The sequence below is a fragment of the Corvus cornix genome, chromosome 12, assembly GCF_000738735.6.
Source record: "Corvus cornix cornix isolate S_Up_H32 chromosome 12, ASM73873v5, whole genome shotgun sequence".
Taxonomy (NCBI): Eukaryota; Metazoa; Chordata; class Aves; order Passeriformes; family Corvidae; genus Corvus; species Corvus cornix.
In genome coordinates this window covers 20,398,377-20,414,279 of record NC_046342.1, presented here as the reverse complement: position 1 = coordinate 20,414,279, position 15,903 = coordinate 20,398,377, and the positions used below count along the sequence as shown (strand labels likewise).

Sequence of the window (15,903 nt, the reverse complement as noted above, 5' to 3'; positions counted from 1 at the left end):
GATGGGATCTCCTCCACCCTGGCAAGGTCCCTGTTTCCGTACCAGATACCAAGTTGTAGTAATTACCTTGTCACGCCCAGGCTGCAGGGTGCTGTGCGGCTTTGTGGCAGGAGAAACTGTGCAAAACCATCCTGTTTGTGCTCTGACACTCCATTCTGCTTTTTCAGAGACAAGCCAAGTATTCTGAAAACAAGCTGAAGTGTACAAAAGCCAGGAATGACTACCTGCTGAACCTGGCAGCCACCAATGCAGCCGTCAGTAAATACTACATCCACGACGTCTCCGACCTCATCGACGTGAGTCCCTTCCCTGTGCCCATCCAGCCTGGCTGGGCTCTTAATTGCGCTCCTGTGTGGTGGTGAAGGGGTGTCTGTGGGGGCTTTAGGATACTCTTAACTGGGGCTGAAGATGTGCTGTAAATTGGATTTGCCTTGGGGTCAGCCAGGTGAGACTGAGGTTTGTTCTCGGCCCATCAGTCTGTGTTTGAGACAGAGAAATGCTTCCCAAGGTCAGACACAGCCTTGGTGCTGAAACTGAAGGTTTTTTTCTTTCTACTGCTTGGTGACTTTGGTGGTGGTTCAGTACATGTGGAAGTGCTGTCCTGGCTGGGGAAGGTGCCTTTGGAGCTTTGTCCCAGTGCTCCTTGCAGGGAATAGCCTCAGGGCAGGAACTGCTGGAGGCAGGATTCATGGCAGTGGCAGGAACTGAACACTGGTGACTCCTACAAACTGCTTTGAGATGATTTAAAGGAGGGATTTACCCAGAGAAGGGATTTCTGTTTCTTCCTTTAACAGACGTCTCACAGCGTGTAGATTGCACGGTGCAGTTTCTTCCTGCTGGAGTTGCCTCAGTGAGCACATAAATAGCTGAGCTCGAAGCACTGAGTTCCCATCATTACCTAAATGTACAATTTAAAAAACTGCTTGAGTGTTTACCTCCTTTTCTAACCCACTAACATGTAGTTACACTTCTGAGAGTTAATTAAAGTAAGTCTGATGCAAAACCCCTGATGACTTCAAGATTTTGATATACGATAAAATGCTCATTATGTCCCTTTTGTTCTCTTTATTATTGAAGATGTATTAAAAAACAAATGACTTGATTGTGGAGACATTTGAATGGCAAGGTATGAGAACACCTTGATTTATTTGCAGGCTTTCTGCTTTTGTGGTGTATATTCTCTCTTTCTTTCTCTTGTTTAATTATTTTTTAGGCAAGAATGACTTACTTTTGTGGAGTTTTTTGAATTTTGATTTTCTGGAGATTTGCTGAGTTCCATTTTAGCTCTGTCTGTTTATATTATTCTTCCCAACTTTTATTTCCTCACTGACACTTCCACTGGAGTCAGCAGATGGCTTTTCCGCTGCACTCCAGGAATCCCTTCAGGGACTTTAGCTAAAGCATCTTTAACATGGAGCAATGAAATTTCCCTGATTTTAAATTCTATTTATAGGCAAGAAACAAAAGTATTGGATGTGTGAGCTGCACATGGCTGTCCTATATCCTCAAAGGGAAAGCAGTTTATCTGAACAGGCTTTTTTACAAATTCAGTGTATTTTGCAGGGGTGAGGCAAGAAGGGCTTCAGCAGCTCCAAAAGAAATCAATCCAAGTTACCGGATCCCAGTGGTGCTGAAGGGGGTCTCTGCAGGGCAGCTGAGCCCATGGAGGGAGTGGGTCTGGGGGAGAATGTGGGTGAGAAGGGGCTCCATGGGACAGCAGAGCTTGGGGCAGCTCAGAGCCCAGCTGGCTGTGCTCCTGTGGATCCTGCACCGTGGGGATGGTGAGGGATGCACCGGGCTGGCTTTCTGGGACGTGGCAGAGGTGAGGGGGCTTGCACACCCTCCATCTCCAGCACAAATTGCCACGTGCAGCTGCGATTTCACGCAAATCCGAACCGTCAGGACACTACAGCAGCCAATTTACCAGCGTTTCCCCCAAATCCCAGCTGCCTCAGCGTCATCTCTTAGGCACAGCCTTGACATGGCTTGCTCCCTGAGCATCACTGCAGAGCAGTGGCTGGTAACAAAGTCGGGCTCTGCTCTCCAACTCTGGCAAGGCAGAGGACCCAGCTGCTCCGGGGGAGGGTGAGAGGCCTCCCAGGGCTGCGGCTTAATGAGAGCTGTAAAGCCCATCAGAGGAGCTGTGAAGGGACAAAGAGCTTGTCTGCCCCTCTGTCTCCAGTGGCCTTGGTGTTTTGTCTTAGAAGGGAAAGGAAGAATATAGCGACAGATCAAATTAGCCTTGGACTGGCAGTGCACCATTTGGGCCTCTTCCTCGGGTGACACGTGTGTCTGTTTAAACTCCTGGGCTTGACTCATTTCTGTCATTAACTGTGTGACCAAGTTAATCTCTTCAGCCACGTATGTAAAGTGGAGATAAAGCTCCTTATCCATCCCTCTGGAGTTCTGTGGGAAATGGCTGCAAGGTGGTTTGAACTGGTCATGTTTAGCAGAGAAAATGGAACAGTCGGTGTCCATACAAACTGATCTGCCAAAAAGTGCGCAGTCTCCTCTGAGTCCTGGAACAGCAGCTTGCTTCCCTATGGATTAGTGTTTGCTGTATCTGAGACAAACAAGCCAGGAAAGGAGGGGAACTCTGAGGAATTTACATGTAACTGTCAAATTGCTTGGTCCCTGGAAAAATTAGCTGAGTCAGGTTAGGGAAACAGAAACAGCAGTTGAAAAAGTTACGCCAAAAATCCTCAGTTGGCTTTGCTGGCCTGGTTGAACAGGGCTTGGAGCAACCTGGGCTAGTGGAAGGTGACCCTGTTCATGGCAGGGCAGTTGGAATTAGATCATCTTTCCGGTTTCCCCCAACCCAATTCTGTGATTTACTTGCCTCACAATACAGCTCTGGATTTTGCGGCAACATCAAGAGAGTAGAGGCCAGAGATTAAAATAGGCATAGAATTATTATATATTATGCATATAATTAAAAATAATGCAGAATATTTTTAAAAGAAAGGATAAAGAAAAAAATGCAGAAAAGAGGGAGCAAAGCAGATGAGCTGGGTTGTTTGTTTTCAGGCAGTGCTGGGTCCTGTGGAGGCTGGGGCATTACTGCTCTGCCTGGGAAGTGAAGGGGTGGCCTGCAGGACACCCAGGTGCTCAGGTGTTACTCCAGGGTTCCACTCCAGGGTCATCATTCAGGTGAGGCGTGGGCCTGGCTGAGCTCTGTCATGCAGATTCAGCCTCCCAGATAACAGAGGGACTCAAAGTTGCTGGAGCCACAGACCGTGTGCATTTGCTTCTCCCTGGAGCCCAGGACTGCCCCCCGGTGCAGCGCTGGGGTGGGCAGTGGAAGGCACACAGGTATTTGGCTGCTTCCGTGGTGTTTTGGCCAAACGTGCTTGCTTGGGCTCCAGGAGCTGGTTTGTTTCTCAAGCTGAACACTGGGATATTTCCACCCCTTGCAGGGTGTTACCAGACATGATGAATTAATGCTTGAGGAGCTCTGAGCTTGGCAGATGAAAGGCACTGCAGAAGGACTGGGGATTATTATTTGTGGTTCTAATTTATTTGCCATCAAAGAGATGAGAGGGGTGAGAAAATTCCATTTGTTCTGGGGTGGGGAGCATCAGTTTGAAGTCTTTTTTCTTCCTTTTTCTTTTCCCCTCCCCATTGTGTGTTCCTCTGGGAATTGCGTGGAAGTCCCTGCTCTGTCTTTTCTTCTCTGGGCACCCGTGTGTGAAGCAGCCGGCACAGTGCTGATCACCAGGGACTTCAAGGGCTGCAGTGTGTGCAGGAAGTGCCTGCCCTGGTTTTCAGGAGCAGCTGATTTCTGGGGGCTGCAAATCACCGCTGGCTTCAGTGCGAGTCCAGCAGCAAAAGAAGGGGAACATTTCACATGGAATTTTGTCCTAAAAGCAGCTGGCAGTGCCCTGAGCCCCTCTCCTTGGGTTCTATGGCATTCAGTGCTTTGCCTTGTAGTGGCTTGGTTAGTGTGCTGTGGGAATTCCCACCCTTGAACAGTGGCAGATATTTCTTCCTGGTACTTTGTAGCCTGGCTTTTTGTAGTCGAGTAGCTGTGATTTCAGGGGCTGGGAGAGCACTGGTGAGGGCTGGGAGGTGCTGGGGAATGTGCGGTCCGTTCCCAGGGCTGTGGTCAGCTGGTCATGGCAGGAGTGCTGGTCTTCCGCCAGCGCTGGCACAGGGGTACTGGCCCTGGTCCCTGCCCCATCTGTGTGACAGCCCCTCAGCTGCACTGTTCCAGCTCTGGGGTTTCTGTATGACCTGGAGGGTTCATACGGGTGTTGGTGCTGAAACTGTCTCATGGGAGAGACCTGCAACACAGAATGAGGTTTTGCCCCAAGCAGCAAATGGAAATTCACCCCTTATCTTTCTTGTGTTGCTTGTTGATTTTTTAAGGCAGGTCTGTGCCAGTCCATAACTGCCCATGCTCTCAACTAGTGTGATTAGAAGCTAAATAGAAGCAGGATAAATGGAGGGCAATTTGATAGTTTTTACAAAACGCCTCGTTATTGCACATGGGGTTTCAGAGCTTTTAAAGACTAGAAGGGACAGTGGGGCTCTCTTTGGCACCTGCGGGTGGGAATCTGACCAGTGTAGCTCTGCTGCTGCTGGTTTTAGCAGAAACTGAAGCAAGCACAGCTCTGCTGTGACGTGATCTGAGCTGAGCGGTGTCTTCTCACATCGGCACAGAGCGTGAGATGGCTTCTTGGGTTGGAGCTGCTCGTGGCACCAACTGAGCTTTCGGATTTCACTTAGAGTTTATCAGTATGAATTTTGGAAGAATTTCTTCACGGAAAGAGTTGTCAGACACTGGAATGGGCTGCCCAGGGAGATGGTGGAGTCCCCATCCCTGGAGGTGCACAAGGAATAGTTAGACGTGGCACTCTGCTCTGGGCTGGGTGACGAGGTGGAGATCGGTCGTAGGTTGGACTTATGATCTTGGAGGTAATTTCCAACATCAGTGAATCTGTGATTCTGTGAATATCTGATGTTCTGATACGGAATCACTTTCTGTGCCTTTCTGCATTGGTTCAGTAGTGCCTGTGGATGCTGCAGAGCTGGAGAAGTGACTTTCAACTACCAGCTCCCAAGAGGGAGCTCTGCAGAAAAGTTGGGCTCATTTGGATCATTGAGATTGCACCAGCAATCTGTCTCATCTTTCCTATAGCTTTTGTGCTGCGCTGGTCCTCCCGGCAACACTCATGGTGGGACTACACTGCGTGGCAACAAAGTGTCTTAACTTCTGTAATAGAAATTGTCCCATGGCAGTTTTCATGTGATTGGAGAGATTTGCTGGCAGTGGTTAGTTTGGTGGTGCAGCCGTGGGAGGTATTTGAGGCGTTCCTCCCAGGATTCCTCTGTTTCTCCCATAATTATCTAACTTTACATCTGTCAGGAACTCCAGCTCTCTCTTACATCCCAGAAATACCTGTGTGTCAGTGCTGGACTGTGGCCCTTCTGTTCTGCTGTGCTCTCTTTCCAGCCCCAGGGCTGTGGCTCAGGCTGAGGCATTGCTGTTCCCGCTTCCAGCATCCTCTGTCTCGCCTTTCCCTGCAGAACAACATCTGCTGACTGCCAGATTTGGAGTGGTTCTTCAGTGCTGTCCTTGCTTCTCTCCCGGGGTCTCCTGATCGCTGCTCATGGGCGCAGAGCCCTGTGAAGCCCTGTGCTGGGTCAGGCTCCTGGAGGGGACTGGAGCTGCTTCTTGCTCAGCTCTGGAGCTTTCTGAGCAGCAAATCAAGCTGTGCTGGTATGAGCAGCAGTGCTGGTATGACACTTGACATGCTAAATTCAATTATAGTGAGGACAGAGTTTAAAAGCAGTCTTTTGTCTAAAGTACAGTATTTTGGCAGCAATTAACTCCCAAGTTTTATGATTCTCCCCAGGACAGACATGAGAGTGATCAGTTATGCATGAGGAGCTGCTCCATGGTGAGAGGCAGGCAGCTGCCCAGGGACAGAGCAGGATGTACACACACTGCAGGGCATGATGTCCACTGCCACCTTGCTTCAATGTCCGTGTTTGAGAACTTTGGGAAATGGTTTGGGAGTGTTTGTGCGACCAGACCCTCCTTTGTGTTTCTCAGTGCTGTGATCTGGGATTCCACGCCAGCCTTGCTCGGACCTTCAGGACATACCTGTCTGCTGAGTACAACCTGGAAACGTCCCGCCATGAGGGCCTGGACATCATTGAGAACGCTGTGGACAACCTGGATGCACGGAGCGACAAGCACACCATCATGGACATGTGCAACCAGGTCTTCTGCCCACCGCTGAAATTTGAGTTCCAGCCACACATGGGGGATGAGGTAAGGTGCTCACCTGTGGGGCTGCAGAGGGGCCTGGCCTGGCCTGGCCTGGCCCGGCCCTCCTCTGAACCATCACTTTGAAATTGTTCCTGACTCCTTACCCCTCTCTGCTGCCTTCACACACTGCTGTTCATGTTTCCTTTCCTAATGAGACTCTTGGCTCGTCAGGGCTCCTCCTTTCAGGCTGCCTCTTGCTCTGTGTCTCTTCCAATTAGGGAGTCCATGGTTTGGCTCTCTCTGCCCCACAGATCTGCACAGGGGAACTGTGATTAACGTGCTGTAATTGGGAGAGTGCTGAGTGCAAAACATCGGTGCTGGCCCAGGTCCAGGGCACTGCTGATGGGACACATGGCAATGCAACCTCTCTGGAGGCTGCTAGGAGCTTGTGGGGGCTGGAGGGAGTTGTGTGGGTATGGAAATGTGTGTCTGGTCCATGCATGAGCCATGGAATGTCTCCTGTCTCAGGTGTGCCAGGTGAGCGCCCAGCAGCCTGTGCAGACCGAGCTGCTGATGCGGTACCACCAGCTGCAGTCTCGACTGGCCACCCTCAAGATAGAGAATGAAGAGGTAAGAGCTCAGGTTTGTGGGCAGTGCTGCTGAGCCTTTCTTCTGTTGGAGGTTTCCTGGTGTGCTCAGTGTGGAGCCCCTCCTGTGACAGAGCTGGAAGTGCCCACAGACCGCAGCCAATGCTAGCCCAGGGCTCAGGAGCTGCCTTTTGGCTGGTTGTTTTGGCTCAAGATGTGTCCTTTCCCCAGTCTACCTCAAACCTGCGCTGTCCTGTTTCTGATAGGTACGGAAAACGCTGGATGCCACGATGCAGACCTTGCAGGACATGCTGACAGTGGAAGATTTTGATGTTTCTGATGCCTTCCAGCACAGCCGCTCCACTGAGTCGGTCAAATCAGCTGCATCAGAGACCTACATGAGCAAAATCAACATTGCCAAGAGGAGAGCCAACCAGCAGGAGACTGAAATGTTCTATTTCACTGTAAGTCTCAGCTCAGGCCATACAGGACATGAAGCATGAATTGCCAGGGCTAAGGCCCAGTTAAGTGCTCATTAGTGAAGAGCAAGAACCAGTTCAGTCTCTTTAGGTACTTGTATTCTGTCAGATTTGAGTCTGGAATGCATTTTAGTGGCAGGGCACCACATAGGGACTGACAATCCAGGGCCTGCCTTGTTTTTCTCTTTGAAGGAACAACTGGAGAAGCCAGGCGAGATCGAAAACTTACTGAGTAGGAGAGGCTCAGAGCAGGGTGCAGACTTCAGATGGCCTCACCGTGGGCCACCATCCAGGGGCTCTTCAGGAAGGCCTTCAGGACTGTGAACTATCAGCCAAGCCTTCTCTCTCTAGCCTACACAGCTTAAATTTGCTCTGAGCCTGCAGATGAGCTGAAGCCACTCACATACCAAGGAAGGCACAAAAGCCAGGCTGTGGTGTGTGTGCCTGCCCTGCAGCTCTCATGCTGCACTCCCAGGCAGAATTCAGGTCTCTGTTCTGGTACCTGAAATACAAGTTACAGCCATGAGTTCATCAGAAGTCTCCCTCATTTCAGTGTGGGTCATAGCCTACAGTTAACAGCATCTTGTGATATATTACATGTGCATAGAAGAACTACTTTCTCTTAATAATATTATTGTAAATTGGGAGGGAAATTGCAGTTTTCATTTGGAGTTGTGCTTGGGGTTATTTTAATGGTTTTTGCAGAGATTTGATCTTTCCCATTCTCTGTCTCCTGTTTTCCATCTCTGTCTCCCTCTCTCCTCTTCCCTGTATAATGCCTTGCTCTGGAGTGTTCCTGGGTGTCCGATGGCCTCACTGTGGGGTGGGCAGTTGTGCTGCGCAGTGTCACCTGCTGCATGGAGCACCTGACAGTCCCTGCCCTGGGAGGGCTCAGGCACTGGGAGTTCTTGCTTGGCATTGTTGGTTGCACAGAGGCAAAGCCCTGGCAGTGCAGGCAAAGCTGCTTTGATTTCCTAGGCCATTCCCAGAAGCCTGACAAAAGAAAGCCAGCTTTGAACTCTTTGTCCCTCCCTGCGTTCCCAGGCAGGAGGGGCAGCACCAAGGCGACCAGGCTAATAAGATCATCAGGCCGGTGCCTGGAGCAGGGAGAAGTGATTAGAGCCTGCTGAGCCCGCTCCAGCAGCACCAGGCCCCCCCTGCAGCCCCCAGGCAACACTTAACGTCCATTAGGGGCTTCGTTGCTTAACCCACTGTGTGTGTTTGTTAATTCCAGAAATTTAAGGAGTATCTGAATGGCAGTAACCTCATCACGAAGCTCCAGGCTAAACACGACCTGCTGAAGCAAACTCTGGGAGAAGGTGAGTTGGGGTCAGGTCCAGAGAGGATCCTCCAGTCACCTGAGAGGGTTTAAACCATGTGTCATGTGTCAGCCTCACTTGTGTGTTCTCCTGAGTGACTGATGGTTCTGTGCCTGGCTGCTGCTGCTGCTCAGGTTAACCAGTGACATGCCAAAATCATGATTTCCTTGGAATATTACTCCTCCCACTTTTCTTTGGGAGTGCACATAGAGAAATCTCTTTGAATCTGATACTGTGTGCTGAAGTGCTGGGTTACTTCTCCAGCAGCAGAGATTCCCACTCACTCCCACCCTCTGCCTCTTTCCTTCCTCTCCCTCTTCTCCCCCGCTTTCTGCAGCCCTGACATGGTGTTTTCCTGCCCTTGGTGCCGTGTGTCTGTCACAGATTTGCAGCACCCTTGTTGATTCAACAGACTCCTTGACCCATGGCCATACATATTTTGACTTGTTCTAAACAAGAACTGCAAGGACATCCTTGTTTTTAAACCAGTTTTCCCATAAGAGTCTTTTATTCTCCCAGATAGTTTCACAGATCTGTTTTAGAGCACGTGCACACAGGCTCCACACAAAGCAGGGGCAGTGAGTGGCTCTGGGTGGAACCCACCACTGCTGGGATAGTGATGTCACCATGCCCCTGGGAGAAGATTTTAGCTCTTTAAAGCATCTCAACTAACTGAATTATTTCTGGTGTAAAGAAGATGGAGATGAGTTGGTATCCTGATTCAACAGGAGAGAATATATTTAAATGAAAACACACAAATGGTCCATGGCCTTATTTTAACAATACAAAAATTGGAATCCTCATCTTAGAGTAAAAACAATAAATAATAAATAATGGCTTTTTGTTGGCTGCTTTGCCAAACATGTTTTCTTTGCCAGATTTATTTAACCTTAAAATCCACTTTCTGTGGTGTGCTCCACTCAGTGAAGACAGGGCCCAGTCAGGCACAGACTGTGAGCACAGGGAAGGCCCAAGGGCCTGTAGGCAGGGCTGGCATACAGTGCTTGGGCTCCTGTGGATCGGGGCAAGAAGTGAGTAATCTGCTGAAGATTCACTTAATGCTGTGCTGCTTCCTTCCCCCAAATCCACACTGCTGCTGTGCTCAGGATGGAGATGCAGGGCCAGGCATGTCATTCTCCAGAGCTGTGCAGAAGCAGCTGTGGAAGATCCTCACATGAAGCTTTCCAAGCTTTTCCCAGGCCATGGGATCATCCTGCTCTGTAGGCTTTCAGCAAGTTTTTAGCCCAGAAATACCAAGTGCTGTGTTTCAGCGTGAGCTGATTCTCATTAGGAAGGAGTCTGAATTTGCAAATCACGCGTGTGGAATTCTTTGCTGTTTCAGTGAGGAATTGGCTCCCAGCTTGTTTTCTGCAGGTGCCAAGGGAAAGCAGGATGGAGGCATGTGCAGCCAAATGCTTCCTTTTATGTGTTTTAGCAAGGGAAGAATAACTCAGCTTTCCTAGCCCTGGGAGACAGGCACAAAGAGCATGTGAAATTAGTTTAGTTTTTTTCAGTGGATTGACAAATACTGTAAAAAATGAAGAGATCTAGTCAGCAGGGATCCGCTCGCATTTCTATAAGATCCAAGCACTAAAAATACACAAAGGGAATGGAAATAGTGACGGTCACAACAGAGTTTGCCTGATGGTGATTAGATGGGCTGTTATCTCCCAGGAAAAGCTGGGGACCCAAATACTCTGTTGCTTTCAGGTGCTGTTCATGGCCCTTCGTGAGGCAGTTGGGTGATCTCTGTGGCCTCCCTGGGCTCCAGCGCCTCTTGGGCTGCCCTGTTCCTGCTGGCACTCAGCCTGTCCTACCTGGTGCCCAGGAGCCTGTGCTGTGGGCCTGCTGTGCCACTGGGTACACACATGGTGGATTTCACATGGAAAAGGAGCTGGTGTTGTCAGTGGGAGCTGCAGATCCTTTCCATCTCTTGTGGCTGGGTCTTGGATTTCTAATATGTCTTTAATGGTGGGGGCACCAGGTGGGCATCTCTCCTCCCCAAATTCAGCTTCTCTCTGCCAGGAGCCATTACCTTGGGTAACCAGCAGTGAGGGTGTGAGCACCTGTACAGCTGTGCTCTGCAGTTGTGTGGTGGTGGCTGGTGTGGAGCGATGATGGGAACTTGTGTTTCTTACAGGTGAAAGAGCTGAGTGCGGAACAACCAGGTGAGCACTTTCTTCTCCTTACTTGCTCCTGGGGAGGGCTGGCGCTGGCAGGAGGGGGCTGTGGGAAGGGGGGTTTGCTTTGCTACTGGTGCAGCTTGGTGGGGTTCAGTTGCCCACCTCCAGCCCCCCTGTGCTGATGGGCTGGCAGTCCCCATGCCCCACATCCTGCTTCCCAGCTGCATGGCCTGGAATGCCTGGATCAGGGGGGTTACACACAGGCCCTTGGTTCTGCTGCAGTGTGGTTTCTGGCTGACTGGCTCTGATGTGCCTGGATGTGCTTTGTCAGCATGGTGCAGTGCCCTGGAGCGTAGCTGAGATGGGGTTGTGTTTGGACAGGGTGACATGAAGGTGTCCACCCACTCCCTGCCATCCCTCTTCCTCTGAGGACTTTAATATGTCCCTGAAATGCTCTCCCAGCTCTGGTTGCTTTGCCTATGAGTGCAGAGCATGTCTGTATCACAGACTTAATCCCCCTACTGCAGGGGGTGGGGCTGGGGTAAATGTGACAGAGAGGAGGCTTTGATCTGTGTCCAGTCCGTGAAGCTTCTCCACAGAACTCCAGTGGCTTGCTGGGAGTGTGCTGGTGTTCTGACAGTGAGACATAGGCCAGCAGAGCCTCCAAACTGCTCCCTAGAACACGCACAGCCTCTCTGTGTGTGAGCTTGTTCCAACCTTGTTTGTATTTAATAAAATTTATAATACCAGCAAAAAAAAGCTCCATTCCCTCTTAGAAGTGGTGAAGCAGATGGTGCGGCCTGGGCTGCCGTGCCAGGCAGGAAGGAGGCTCCTTGTGCTGCCGGCACCAGGCCGAGTGGCGTCAGGGCTGGGCACCCAGTGGGGCACTGAGGTGCTGTGAGGACAGAGAGGGACCTGCAGAGAGCAGGGGCTGTGCAGTGTGTGGCTGCCCCGGTGCACTCCGAGGAGCTGTCCGTGGCCCTGCTCACCAGTCCCTGCCGGATCAGCTGTCAGAGCAGCCACCCCTCACTGCCATTGCTGCCTCTGGGCACAGGGGAGCTGCCCCGAAGGCCTGGGCCCGGGTGTGTGTGCAGGCCCTGGCTGGGGGCTGCAGGCACAGCCCCTGCAGTGTGAGGGGCAGGGATGCTCCAGTGGGCAGCAGTCACCTCTGCTCCTCAGTTACCTCTCGAAGGAGTGGTTAGAAGCTGTAGGAGTGTAGAGTCAAGATTGCTTAATTAGAGGCATCTGATTAAGGAACCAGCAGGTGATGTCAGTGGGAGCTGCAGACCCTTTCCCTCTCCTGTGGCTGAGTCCTGCTGTCCCCTTTGCACCAAGCTTTGTGTAAAGTGTCCATGTTATTCCATGAGGACTCCTGCATGAAGGCTCCCAGCACCCAGTTTTGTGTGTGTTTGCAGTTGTGTTCTCTCCCCTACAGACAGTAGGGCCTGGGGCAGAGGGCAGGGCAGAAATCTGTTTGGGATTTTGTGGTGTTTTTCTCCTTTTTCTAGATCTAGACACTGAATGTCCTTCATTATCCAAAGAAATTGGACTGGGAATAGCATTAATGGAAGCAGCCCTCCAGTGTCCTCAGTACTGCACTGAAACCTGTCACAAGCTTCCCTGGCTTCTTGGTCACTAGCAGTGGCAGGGTCATTCCCCTCCCTGGGATTCCAAACAGAAGTTAGACACGGGAAGGTAGAGGTGTTCCCATTGTCCTCATTCAGGAACTTTCTGTGAGCAGAATGAAATCTCTTTGGGAACAAAAAGGAATACCCCAGCATTTTCTAGGGTAGCTGAGGTTTATATCCCCTCAGCTGCTCTTGGTGCCTTTTTGGGCTGAGGGAGTGCTGAGCTGTGGTGGTGGGAGGCAGGTGTTAAATCCAGCTGACCACCAATGCCTTTGGTTTCCTGCTGGAGCGGTGTCCATGTGGGACACACCAGTGTGAGTGGCTGCAGGGTGTGTGGAGCTACATGTCGAATCCTCACAGAAGGATTTTTCTGTTTGATTTTTTTATTCTCAGTTTTAACCTGTGAGATCTCACCCTGTCATTGCATTTATGTTGGTGTTTTGTTGATTTATTTTGTTCCATTTTCTCCCAGGCCCCCATGTCTTCCCCCTAAGCCACAGAAAATGAGGAGACCTAGGCCTCTCTCAGTCTATAATCATAAACTCTTTAACGGCAATATGGAAACATTCATTAAGGTACTTGTTGGCTTGCAATAGGAGTGTCTGTGAACGCTGGGAATGGAATGGTGGCTTTCCTGTCCTGGCTGCGTGCCATCCTCAGGGGGTCCCTCCGGCCCATCTGCAGCCTCTGCCTCGGTGATGATTTCACTCCATAGCTTCCCTCGTTCATTCCTGGTGTTCCCTGTCCCATCAACTCTGTGCCCCAGACCAGGGCAGCAGGGAGGGCCCATGGCTGGTGGCCATGTGCAGTATGAGGCAGTCCTGGCTGAGTGTTCTCATTGTCCTGCTGCTTCTACCCATCCTGAGAAAAAAGATTACACAAGCTCAGCCCAGCCCTCAAAGGATCAACAGACATCCCCCCTTCCCCTTTTCCACATGGTTTTGGTGGCCATCCATGCTTGTGGCTGAGAAGGAAGATAAAATGTCTCATAAGCCCCCAGAAAGTGTCTCCGACTTTCAAGGATTGTCAGCCTGTGGTAGAAATCCTGTTGTATGGGTGGCCATGTTGGAGGGCAGACAGGAGATCCTCAGCCTTACACAAAAATACATCAATAACAACCAGCCCAGCTGGCTCATCCCCTGCCAGCTGCTGACAGGTGATGTCCTATGCAGCCTGGGGCTTACTGGGTTCCCACAGCCCAGAGTAGGCACTAACCTTTGGGGAGGACAGGTGACCTTGTCCCTGCAGAGTCACCATCCTGTCTGGGTGACCATGACCTCGGAATGCTGCAGGGGAGGGGACTCGGTGGCCTGCACACTGACCAGCCCACGCCAGGGCCAGCCAGGGCCAGCACCTGGGCTCACTATCCAGCCTCGGAGCAGTCATTCCTAGGCAGCTGCCGAGGGTAGTCTCCTCCAAACCAGCGCTGGTAATGTATGGCATGGGGCTGTCATCCGTGGGACAGAGTATTCCTTTCCTTATGGTGGGGTGAACTTGGATGAACTCAGTTAATCCCAGTGCATCCCAGTGTAAGGGACTTTGGCGCTGCTCATCCTAGGAAATGACCCAGAGGGGAGGTTTGAGGAGCAAAATGAAGAGCTGTGGATGTGGGATTTGTCCCAAAGGATGCCTCCAACTATCCCACTGCCAGTCCTCCAAACCCTGCCGTTAGCTGTGGAATGGCTGTGGGAAGGATTTCCAAAGGCAGTGATGCTATTCCAGTGGCAGCGTTTAATCCTGCTCTGGAGAAAGCTTCAGTGAAAACACTGTAGGAAGCAGTAATGATGAACTGTTGGATTAGGTGACTAATAGGCATCATCTGGCTGGGGTTTATTCCCTAAGTCTCAGGGCAGTGTCTGTACACAGTGCCAGCACAGAGAGTACCGGCCCTGCTGGCAAAGCCTGTAATCCTGTTAGGATTTGTGATTACTCCTGACTTAAACTGGTTTTTAAAAAAGTAATGCTCATTAAATCCCAGCCTGTTCATCACTGAGAAGGAGGAATTACCTGCTCTAGAAAGCCATCTGAGCAGAAGTGTCCCGTGCTAGCAAAGACCCCTCAGGGGATGGCTGGCTGCCCCTGGGATGTACAGCCTCACAGGCAGCTGGGCCACTGGCAGCTGCCCAGTTGTCCCCTGGTCACCCAGTGCCCCCATGGCTGCCCAGTGCCCCCTCAGAGCCTTGCCTGTGCTCCAGGCAAGGTCTGGCCTTGTCCTCAGGCTCCTGGGAACGCCACAGGTTCAGAGAGGGAGGAAATCTGAGAGGCTGTCCCTGCAGGTCGCTGAGGCTGGGGTGCAGCGTGCCGAAGGGGTTTGGGCGGGAGGGCAGACATCCCAAAGGCCTGTGTTGGCCCTTGCCAAGCTGCCATTGCATTTGAGCGTTCATGGCCTCCGAAGGAGATGCTTACCTCTAACTGAACTTACCCCTGCTTAATCTGTTCTCTTTTTTCCACTCTGCTGCTTTTTTGTGTGCTCAGAGGAAGGAGGAATGCGCGAACGAGGAATCAGGTACTTACTGGAGGCCTATCTGTGAGATGAAGGGAATTGCCAGAGATGCCACTGTGCTGTCCTGGAAAAACAGCCAGAATCCCAAAGAGAAATGTGTCCACTTGGGCTGTCAGACATGGCCCATGGTCCCCTTGAGCTTCTGCCACCAGGGGCCTGGGGAGAAGCCAGAACTCTTCACTGGTTCAGATTCAGGCACTTCATTCCATGCACAGTGGTGTTTGTTCGGTTTTTTAGCACCTGCTGACAATGGCTGTTTCCTTTGGTGGAAATAATGTTGTAAGCTGTGTTACTGGAAGCTTATTCCACCAGCCAGGTGTAGCACAAGTTTTATTTCAGCTCAGCATTCCACCTTCGGGGTGGAATAGCTGTGATCCCTCACGGCAGTTCCTTGTCTGAGCCAGAGAGGGAGCAGCAATGTTTCACACACCTTAGTGACAGCTTTCTTGTGTGTTTTTGGCTGCACACGGTATCCTCAGCGCTCTTCGATGGCTCCATGTTTGTAACACCTCCTTTCCCTGCCTGTCCTCTTACTAAACTCCCCAGCACTAATTTTCAAATGTCTGGTTTTGCAGTCTTTAATGCATTTCCCATGCTTTGTTAGCAATAAACCAGTAATTTTTCCTCTTTTTCCTTTCCTTTCCTGAAGGATTCGGGACAGGCCATTCCACTTGTCGTAGAAAGCTGCATCCGCTACATCAATCTGTATGGTAAGTAGACTCAGTACATCCACAGAAACCTTCTGCCAAGGAATAAAGTACTTGAGTGAGCAGTGAGATCCAGCAGATCGCAGGGGTGCCTGCAGTCCATTCTCCATGGGCTTGGGTTATAATTCCAATGGTGTTGGCTGTAATGCAGCATTGGATGACTGGCAAATAGTGAGTTTTTGCTAGCATGTGCCCAGGTTAAATTGTTCACTCAGGCCATGAGCTCTTTCAGCACCCTGATCTGGGGCCTTGGTTGGAGAATATGAGCAGAAGTGAGATGGAGCAGGCTGTCCCTGCTTGGTCCAAGCCTGTCTGGTACATCGACTCCGGGGTTCTGCTG

General features: G+C 51.0%; 1 protein-coding gene across 2 annotated transcripts in view; it reads left to right on the top strand.

Moving 5' to 3' along the window:
* The window catches only part of SRGAP3 (SLIT-ROBO Rho GTPase activating protein 3), an 82,986-nt gene that overhangs the window by 54,087 nt on the left and 12,996 nt on the right, over window positions 1-15,903 (top strand). The window contains exons 6-13 of one of the 2 annotated variants that reach the window (XM_039558902.1): window positions 168-296; window positions 6,059-6,280; window positions 6,746-6,847; window positions 7,071-7,268; window positions 8,518-8,602; window positions 10,743-10,770; window positions 14,829-14,859; window positions 15,506-15,566. In XM_039558902.1, coding sequence (XP_039414836.1) covers window positions 168-296; window positions 6,059-6,280; window positions 6,746-6,847; window positions 7,071-7,268; window positions 8,518-8,602; window positions 10,743-10,770; window positions 14,829-14,859; window positions 15,506-15,566 — 856 coding nt within the window. Of the gene's footprint in view, window positions 1-167; window positions 297-6,058; window positions 6,281-6,745; window positions 6,848-7,070; window positions 7,269-8,517; window positions 8,603-10,742; window positions 10,771-12,825; window positions 12,929-14,828; window positions 14,860-15,505; window positions 15,567-15,903 lie in introns of both variants that reach the window. The other variant, XM_039558901.1, reaches the window with a different exon arrangement.